Source organism: Falco cherrug, chromosome 9, assembly GCF_023634085.1.
Source record: "Falco cherrug isolate bFalChe1 chromosome 9, bFalChe1.pri, whole genome shotgun sequence".
In the NCBI taxonomy this organism is placed as follows: Eukaryota; Metazoa; Chordata; class Aves; order Falconiformes; family Falconidae; genus Falco; species Falco cherrug.
Genome location: NC_073705.1, coordinates 16,256,028 through 16,265,696, shown reverse-complemented (window position 1 = coordinate 16,265,696; position 9,669 = coordinate 16,256,028). Strand labels below are relative to the sequence as shown.

General features: G+C 65.1%; 1 protein-coding gene across 1 annotated transcript in view; it reads left to right on the top strand.

The window, feature by feature from the left end:
• Positions 1-4,351: 4,351 nt before the first annotated feature.
• Positions 4,352-9,669, top strand: part of CERCAM (cerebral endothelial cell adhesion molecule) — a 6,506-nt gene continuing 1,188 nt past the window's right edge. Inside the window, exons 1-12 of the mRNA XM_055721015.1 lie at positions 4,352-4,557; positions 6,137-6,247; positions 6,464-6,581; positions 6,660-6,794; positions 6,878-7,082; positions 7,148-7,267; positions 7,418-7,494; positions 7,677-7,783; positions 7,895-8,027; positions 8,186-8,313; positions 8,391-8,594; positions 9,583-9,669. The exon at positions 9,583-9,669 is cut by the window's right edge and continues 150 nt beyond it. Coding sequence (XP_055576990.1) covers positions 4,373-4,557; positions 6,137-6,247; positions 6,464-6,581; positions 6,660-6,794; positions 6,878-7,082; positions 7,148-7,267; positions 7,418-7,494; positions 7,677-7,783; positions 7,895-8,027; positions 8,186-8,313; positions 8,391-8,594; positions 9,583-9,669 — 1,610 coding nt within the window. The 5' untranslated portion in view covers positions 4,352-4,372. The remainder of the gene's footprint in view (positions 4,558-6,136; positions 6,248-6,463; positions 6,582-6,659; positions 6,795-6,877; positions 7,083-7,147; positions 7,268-7,417; positions 7,495-7,676; positions 7,784-7,894; positions 8,028-8,185; positions 8,314-8,390; positions 8,595-9,582) is intronic.

The window sequence follows — 9,669 nt, the reverse complement described above, 5'->3', positions numbered from 1 at the left end:
CCCTGCTGGGGCGGGGAGAGGAGGGAGGGGGTGGGAGCACACGGGTCAGCATGTTGGGGGGGACCCATCCCATCAGGGTACTCCTCTGTTGCCATCCCTCCACGAGGGTGCAGTGAGGGGATAGGGAGCAGCTTCCTATCGCCCCCAGAGTGAAGCCCTGGCAGGGTGCGCGGCATTTCCCTGCCCCATGGGGCTGGGGCAGTTTGGGGTCACCCTTCTACCTCAGTTTCCCCTCGCTGAGGGAGGCGTCCCTCTGCCCACTCCCAGGGCTGATGGGTGCTGGGTCCCCTTTGCCACCCACAGCCAGGGGATGCTGGCTCTGGGCACCCCTGGCTCTGATGCCAACAGGTGTGGTCCAATCTGGGGAGAAAAGGGACTGTTCTGAGGCTGAGCCAGCTACGCCAGCCAGGGGGGGTCAGGATTTGGCCGCTGCAGGGCTCGAACATGTCCCTGGCTCCCTGCGCCCAGCGGGGCATCAAGAGGGACCCCTGGGGAGGCTTCTCCCTCCCCGATGTTCACAGCCCACCAGGGACACCCCAGGCTGTCTCTCGATGGGCTGAGGTGCGGGAGAGATGCAGCCCAGTGGGTGCTGGGACCGGAGACATGTGTCTGCCCCATTTACGGTGGCACTGATTCCCCACTGGCTGAGATGGGGATGCTGCTCCCGCCAGCCTCCAGCTCCTCTGGCAAAGCATCTATTGGGTAGGCCAAAACCCCCTTGGGTGGCCAGGATCTCCCCCAGGATGGCCAAAATCCCCCCAAGATGGCCAAAATCTCCTTGGATTTTTCTGGGTGGGAAGATCTGTAGATTTTGCATGCTGCGGAAGCAGCCTGCCGAGGAGGAAAGCAGAGTGGCACCCGTGGATGCGATGGATTTAGCAGAGACCTGGAAGGAAAACCCAGCTGGGAGGGGAGTGCTGGCCTCCTGAGCTACCCAACAGCTGGAGGGTGGTGAAAACAGCTGGAACAGCTGGAATGCTCAGGTTGAGGGCCTCGAAGAGCAGGGAGCATGGTGGGGTCTCAGACACTCCCTTGGGTCCAGGATCCCCACTGGCTGGGCAGATGCTGGGGGGCTGTACAGGCTCTGTGCCTCAGTTTCCCCACCTGTGAACTGGGCCATGGTTGTGAGCTGGATGAGTCAGGGCAGCGGTCTGGAGGGGTCAGTGTAACTCGGGCAGCATCATGGCACGGGAATGGGGACCCCTGGGGGCACCCAGGGGCACCATGGACCTTGGCAGCCAACTGGGCCCCTGGGATGTTTTTTCTTGTGAAATAAGTTCAATAAAACCAGTTCACGGCCAGGGGACTTGCACCGACCCCCCGGCCATGCACATACCCACAGAATCTCTGCATTTCCACACACACACATATACATCTTTATATATTTGGGTTTTGCAACCAAACCTGAGACTTTTAAAGCAGAAAAATGTGACATTTGAGGAACTCGGAGCTTTTCAAAGGCTTTGCTGAAAATCTCAGAAAATTCCAAGGAAGGGGTGGAGAGAGAGAGGTGAGAGGTGGCCAAAAATCTCAGCCCTGGGTCCAAAAGCAACTTCTTCCTGTCAAAAAAGAAAATATACTGTCGGAAATGTGCAGTGCCTCTTTTTCCGGGCAGATGCTTCCAGGCCTGACGCTGGCTCTGTGTTACAGGCATCACCATGGGTGCGTGGAGCCGTTGGGACACCCTGGGCCCTGTGGGGACCTGCCACCTCCCTGCCAGTCCTGCTCCTGGGGTGCGGGGACCGTCACAGCCCTGTGCTAGCAGAGTGGTGGAGATGGAGATGCTGAGCTGCAGCGCAGAGCTGGGTGGTCGTCACCCTGAGGACATGCAGTGGGTGCCCTGGCAGGTAACCACCATTTCCCCCTTCTCCACAGGTTCACTTGGGGGGGTGTCTTCCATTGCATGGGCAAAGCCGCTTGCAAGGTGTTGCCGAGCCCCCAGCGGCCTCCAAGGGTCTGCCACGAGCCCCGTGGCAGCCGGGCTGCGGGGGGAAGGCAGGCTGCAGACCTGGCTGCAGGGACAGGGATAATCCTGACCCCAGCCAAGCCTGCAAGGGCAGGCACAGGACACTTCATCCCTTGGCCACTCCTGGCCCACCCGTGTGCTGCACATTGCATCGCCCCATGCCTCAGTTTCCCCATGTCAGAGCGCAGTGACAGCACCCCCTTCTTCCGCCCACCGCAGGGGTGGTGGGGCTGTGGACAGAGTGGTCTTTCCCTCTCCAGTCCCCAAGCCAACGGCTGGGGCGTTGGTGTGTGCGGTGCCAGGGCAGCAGGGCCGTGGCTGTGCACCAGTGGCGGAACCGCACCAGGCCAGGGATGCTGCATCCTTGGGGCAGGGCACAACAGGGCTGAGAACACAGTGGGATTTCCTGGGAAAAAACTCCAGGCAACGATGAGGTGTGTTGCTCTTGCTCACCGAGCAGCATCCCAGGGCTGGCCCCAGCCCAGACCAGGGCATGTCCAGGCTCGGGAGCCCCTGGCCCCAGTGTGGTGCAGGGTGTCAGGGCTCTGTGGGCTTCATCCCAGTCTGCAGGCTGGGAACCACCCTGCTTGGCCTCCTGGGATCCAGGCCTCCCAGAATCCTGTTATATCCAGCACTGCAATCCCTCTCTGCCCTTCCCAGGTGCTGAAGGCAGGGGAGGGCTGTCTGTGACCCCCAGGAGAGGACACAGGGATAGAGGGATGTGGGGACATAAGAGATGCAGGGATGTACAGGGGAAGGCATGTAGGGACAAGGGGATGCAGGGATGTAGGGACAATGGGATGCAGGGATATAGGGGCAAAGGGATGCAGGGATGAAGAAGGGAAAGGATGCAAGAACGCAGTGATGGAGGAATGTGGGGATGCAGGGATATAGGGGTGAGGGATGCAGGATGTGGGGATGGAGGGATGTAAGGGTGAAGGGATACAGGGATGAAGAAGGGAAGGGATGCAGGGATGCAGCAATGGAGGGATGTGGGGATGCAGGGATGTGGGGGTGAAGGGATGCAGAGATGAGGAAGGGTGGGGATGGAAGGATGTAGGGACACGGGGATCAGATCCAGCTCTGGTGGACCCTGCAGCCCCTGACTCCCCACCGAGTGCCGGTACCCGGCTGCCCCCGGCCGTGCCGCGCCGTGCTGCGCCGCGGGGCCTGGAGGTGGCAGCAGCGGCCGAGCGCGGGGCCGGGCGGCGGGGGGGCGATGCAGCCGGGTGCGTGTCCCCGCGGGACCGGGCCGGCCGTGGGCTCCGCGGGCATCCCCGCTGCCCTGCCTTCGCCCCCGCCCCTGTTCGGGCCGCGGGGCCGCGCCCGGGGGCTGCTGCGGGGGGAGAGGGGCTGCCCCCGGCCAGCTCTCCCGGGGTGTGTGGGGGCACACAGGCGGGCGCGGTCTGGACACGGGTTAGGGGTCCGGCTGTGCTCGGCTTCTGGGGTCGCCCCCCGCCCCGCTGCTCCTCTGCATCGCCGGGGACCCCCGCTGCCCCCCTGGCCCCCCACTCTCTCCGTTGCTTCTTCCAGGTGCCGCTGGAGCGTTCGCCCCCCGACCCCCCCCTGCCGCAGCCCTCCCGGGGGCCCCTGGCAGCGGGGGCAGCCGGCTGGAGCGCCCACCCGGCCAGGCCCCTGCCCTGCTACGGGTGGGTGCGGGTTGGCCCACGCACGGCACCGGCCACGCACTTGGGCTGCGGGGCCACAGCGGCAGGGGGTGCGCGGCACGGCTGGTGGGGGGCTGCAGCTGCTGCTCCACAGGAGGTGGCCCTCTCCCAGCTTGCTGCGGAGCTGGAGGCCGTGTTCATGGGGCGGGTGGTTAACGGGTGGCTTTGGCCAAATGGCCCAAAGGCCTCGGGGCTGCCGGTGGCCCCCACACGTTGCAGGCACGCTTGAGGGGCCGCAGGTGGCCAGCCATGGCGGGCAGCCTGGGTGAGACATGACTTGGTGGGGTGGGCTCCCTTGGCACGTGATGGGGGAGAGCCACCCAGCCACGACTCAGGACACGAGGGCCCCCTGGCCACCAGCCCGCCTGGCCAGGAGCCTCCCCCGGCCATGATCACCCCTGGCTACCGCCCCCCCAGCCACGAGCCCCCCATCCGCTTGCCCATCACCCAGCCACGCGGTGCTGGGCGCCGCAGGACCCGACCCCGAGCTTGGCAGGGGGCACACGGGAATGCCCAGGAGCATCCTCAGGGAGGGGGTACCGGGGGTGCCTCCGCGGCCTCTCACCCCCAGCCGTGGGCTGCGGGGGCTGTTTCCCGATATCGGGTTTATTTAAAGAAACCCAACACCCACACCGACCCCCCGCCCCCGGGGCTCACGGCGGGGCCGGGCCGGGGGCGGGGGCGGGGGTGCGCTGAGCGCGGCGGGTCTCAGCCCGCCCCTTCCCCGCCCGCCGCCGCCATGGGCGCCGCGGGGCCGCTCTGCGCCCTGCTCCTGCTGCTGGGCATCGGCACCGGCACCGGGCCCGGGCCGGTCGCCCCCCGGGTGGTGCTCGCCCTCCTGGCCCGTAACGCGCAGCACTCGCTGCCGCACTGCCTGGGAGCCCTGGAGCGCATGGACTATCCCGCGGGGAGCATCGCCCTGTGGTGAGGGACGGGGACCCTGGGGGGAGCCGGGACCCCGGGGTGCGGGGGCGGCAGGAAGCCGGCGGGCGGAGGGGGCTGGGGGGGAGTGGGGACCCCCGGGGTGAGCCGGGATGCTGGGGTCGCAGGGACGCTGGGGGTAGCGGTGAGCCCCGGGGGAGTGGGGATGCTGGGGGGGGAAGAGGGGTCCTGGGGGGTAGGTGGGACTGGGGGGGAATGGGAAGCCGGGGGTAGTGGGGACCCAAAGGGCAACGGCGAGAGGGGAACGGGGAAGCTGGGGAGAGTTGGGGGAGCTCGAAGGGATCTTGAAATAACAGGGCCCTGGGTGGAGGCAGCAGAGATCTGAGGGAATGGTGGCTTGGGGGGGAGTGGGGACCCGGGGGGACAGGGACCCTGGTGGTAACACCCCCCCACGCCCCAAAGGGTGAGGGGTGACACTGCCCCGGGTGCGAGACCCAGCAGGGACCCGGGAGGGGCTGGGTGCTGCGACACAGTGAGGGGACAGGACCCCCACCTTCCCCCCCCCGAAGCTGCGGGGCTGGCAAGGGAGGGGAGCCCTGGGCTCAGGGGGATTCTGCGTCGCCAGGGGCAGGCGCTGCCTTCCCCCTCCCTGCAGGGCTCGGCCCCAGCCCCCCCTTCCCCAAAGACACCCCCAAACCGCCTTTTGCCGTGCTGGGGGGGCAGCTGGGAGAAGACCCCCATTCCTTCTCTTTCACACTCCGCCGCTGTCTCTCGCCTGAGCTTGTTGGAAACTTTTCTGTAGCTGCTTTTGCGGGGGACCGAGGTGGGGGCTGGCAGGGGAGTCCTGGCAGGGGTAGCTGGGCTGGGGCAAGGGGCGGCTGCCAGCAGCAGAGGAGCAGGGGTCCTCCCTTCGCCTGCTGCAGCCCCTGGGAGCCCCCAGCTGCAGGGCCCTGCGGGGTGTTTCAAGAGCTGCCTGCGGAGCTGGGAGCCGTGGGGGGCACGGGTCCTGCCTTGTCCCCTGCATCCCGGAGGGTCCTGGGGGGAAGCTCAGGGCTCTCTGATGTGTAGAGTGTGGGGACTGGGGAGTTGCCCCAGTGCAATGTGGGGCTCAGCCCTGTCTGTGCTGGGGTGCCCAACAAACGCTGTTGTGAGGTGGGGTGGAAAAGCTGGGGACGGTGGCCGTGCATGGCAAAGGAACGTTTTGGAGGAGGATTTTAGCTGCTTGTCAGGGCCTTTCCTCTGGCTGCTGGAGCTGTGGGGTGCTGCGGGGTGTGTGGGGTGCTGCGGGGTGTGTGGGGTGCTGTGATATGCATGGGCAAGGGGGTGGTGGGCAGCTGCAGGGTTGGGACGGGGACGGCATGGCCAGGGCTGCTGCCAGGCTGCAGGGACATGGCAGGAGAGCTGTGGGACAGCCTGGCCGGCCGTGGCACCGGGAAAGAAATTACCCATTCGCGTTCCCCCTCCTGCCAGTGCAGCCTCGGTTCCTTCAAATTACATGTTGTGCTCCCAAGCGAGTCTGTCGCTGGCTCAGCGTCTTGGCCCTGGGATTGCTTCTAGTGTGGGGAGGGGGCTGCGGCTGTCCCTTGGGGGGACCCCAGGGGCTGACGTCTTCTCACCCCAGGTGTGCGACTGACCACAACTCGGACAACACCACAGCAATGCTGCGGGAGTGGCTGGGGGCAGTGGGGAAGGACTATCACTCAGTGGCCTGGAAGGTGCAGGAGGAGCCCAGGTGAGGCTGGGGGAGTGCGGGGGTGGGCAGCAGGCACGGGCTGCCAGGGGCTCCTGAAGCAGCACTCTGCTCTGCTCCCTGTCCCTGTCCGGGGACACTGCCAGGAGCCGCATGGAGACAGAGCTGGGCTGACTCAGCCTGCCAGCATGCAGCAGCATGCACCAAGTTTGTGCGTTCCCAGCGAGCGGGGTTAACCCCTGCCTCCCCCCTGCCCAGCTCCTACCCCGATGAGCTCGGGCCCAAGCACTGGAGCGACAAACGCTATGAAAACCTGATGAGGCTGAAGCAGGAGGCTCTCACCTACGCCCGGGAGCAGCAGGCGGACTACATCCTGGTAAGGGACACGGGCACTGCTGGGGAGGGGGCTGAGGCAGGTGTCCTCACGCCTCCAGGACCTGTGCTGTCCCCACAGTTTGTGGACACTGACAGCATCCTGACCAACAACCAGACCCTCAAGTTTCTCATGGCGCAGAACAAGTCGGTTGTGGCCCCGATGCTGGACTCACAGACCTTCTACTCCAACTTCTGGTGTGGCATCACACCCCAGGTACGTCCCAGGGCAGGGGATCCCCACCCCGCCCCCAGCAGAGGAGTCCCCCACTGTAGAGGCTTCATGCCAGTGTGCCACAGGGCTACTACCGCCGGACGGCTGACTACTTCCCCACCAAGAACCGGCAGCGGACGGGCTGCTTCTCCGTCCCCATGGTCTATGCCACCTTCCTGATCGACCTGCGGAAGGAAGAGACTTTGCGGTTGGCTTTCTACCCGCCCCATCCCAACTACACCTGGGCCTTCGATGATATCATTGTCTTTGCCTACTCCTGCCAGGCAGCTGGTGAGTGCTGAGGGGATGGGGGGAGGTTTGGGGGGGCTGCAGTGCTCACTCGTCCCACCCGGCAGGTGTGGAGGTCCATGTGTGCAACCAGCAGCGCTTTGGCTACATCAATGTCCCCGTGAAGGCCCACCAGACGCTGGAGGATGAACACGCCAACTTTGTGCATCTCACGCTGGAGGCCATGGGTGAGTGCCTGTGGGTGCTGGGGTCATGGAGGTGTCTCCTGCCCCAGGGGTGAAGGGAGCTGGTGCTGGTCCCCGGGGCAGGGCTGTCAGCCCTGGTTCCTGACCGCAGGGGTGTGGGCTTCACTGACCGGGTGTCCCCTCTCTCTGCAGTGGATGGCCCCCCCATGCAGCGCTCCAGGCACGTTTCCTTCCTCCCCAAGCCACTCACAAAAATGGGCTTTGATGAAGTAAGTGCCAAGTGGACCCCCCCACGTCCCCCTGTCCATCCCTCTATCTGCATCCATCTATGGCAAAGCCTGCCGCAGGCTTTGGCCAAGCCCCCTTCCCCCATCCTGCAGTGGCCGGGCAGGCTGTGTCCCCACCCTGCGACAACATGCCCCCTTGGAGGGGCTCTCCCCTTCCTCTTCAGATCTTCCTCATCAACCTGGTGCGGAGGCCGGACCGGCGCCGGCGGATGCTGGAGTCCTTGCAGGAGCTGGAGATTGCCCCGCGGGTGATGGATGCCGTGGATGGGAGGTGACCATGGGGGAACACATCTCTACTTTGCCAGCATCCTGCCGTCACCTTGGGGAGGTGACGGGGTCAGGGGACACACACACCTCGCCAATGCTGTCACTTGCCTTGCAGCACCCTCAACAGCAGTGACATCAAGGTCTTGGGGGTGGACCTGCTCCCCGGGTACTATGACCCCTTCTCTGGCCGCACGCTCACTAAGGGTGAGGTCGGCTGCTTCCTCAGCCACTACAACATCTGGAAGGAGGTATGGGGCTGCGGGACCACCTGCATGGGGCTGGGACCCCGTGAGCATCACCAGGTCTCTGGAGGATGTGGGGAAAGGGGTGTCTTGTCAGGGTGAGTGGACCCATATGGCCCAGCATGGTGCTGGAATGGGTTTGCACCTCTGCCCCCTCCCCACAGATCGTTTCTCGGAGGCTGGAGCAGTCAGTGGTCTTCGAGGATGATGTGCGCTTCGAGGCCGCCTTCCCGGCACGGCTGAGGCAGCTGATGGAGGAGCTGGAGGGAGCGCAGCAGGACTGGGACCTCATGTAGGTGCTGGGGCTTGGGGGGACGTGGGGTGGGAGTCCCTGGGGGTGGCTCTCATGGCTCGATGCCCGCCCTGCAGCTACCTGGGGAGGAAGCAGGTGAACGCAGAGGATGAGGCACCTGTGGAGGGCGTGCGAAACCTGGTGGTGGCCGGGTACTCGTACTGGACGCTGGCCTACGCCATCTCCCACCGTGGGGCGCAGAAGCTGCTGGCTGCTGAGCCCCTCTCCAAAATGCTGCCGGTGGACGAGTTCCTGCCCATCATGTATGACAAGCACCCCAAGTAAGGAGCGAGTGGTGCAGGAGGGGTGCTTGTGGAGCGGCATGGCTGTGCCGGTGAGGGAGCATGTGTTTCTTCTCTGCTGTCACCATCCCACCCGGCTCCCCCCTGCCAGTGTTACTCATGCTGGAAGAAAACATCTGTAGCATGAGCTCATTCCACCCCAGCCGCTGCCTGGCTGCGGGCCGCTGGAAAATGGCCCTCTGCCAGTGCTGGGTGGGGGGATGGTGGTGAGGATGGAACTGGGGCTTGATGCTGGCCCCACACACGAGTCTTGGCCCCTTGGCAAGAGAGGAGCAACCCCCTGTACCCTGGCGCTGGGCGTCTATGTCATCCTCTGCCCCTGGTTGTGGGTCTTAGCCCCACCTTGGGGCACCTCTGTGCCACTCTTCCCAGGTGGGGGTCAGCAGCAAGGTTGAGTCTGGGGAGGGGGAGGCGATTTAGGGAGTGTGTGAGTGCTGGCAGCAGAGTGTCCTGGGGGAGGAGGGGGTAGGAAAGCCAGTGAGGAGAATGGCAAAATGGAGGGATTAGGCATGTAAAAGGGAGGCTGGAGGTGGGTGGAGGGGTGGGTTAGTGCTCTGGATGTGAACCAGGAGCAGCTGGGAGTCCCATGCTTGCCCGGATAACCCAGACAGCCTGGCCTGGGGCCAGCCAGGGCCGGGCCAGTGAGGTGCTGTGCCAGAGACCCCCTCCGCTCCAGGGCCGGCCCCGTGCCACCGAGGCTGGTGGGGAGAGGTGGGTGCCATCCCCTCTGCAGTCCCTCTGTGGTCCCTCCCCAGCCAGGCTCTGCAGGCAGCAGCAGTACAAGGCAGACCCCCAGCTTGGCTGCCTTCCCTGGACCCCCTCCCCGGTACCCCGTGTCCCTCCCCATCACCTGCCCTGCACAGTGCCTTCCCCAGGTGATCAGTACAGTTTTTCCAGCCTTTTTTTCTCCACTGGACCATGCTCTGTAAGCCAGTCTCTCCTCTCGGGTCCCCTCTGCTTTCCCCAGCGAGGATTACAAGCGGCACTTTGCCCCTCGGGACCTGCTGGTGTTTTCAGCTCACCCGCTCCTGGTTTATCCTACCCACTATGCTGG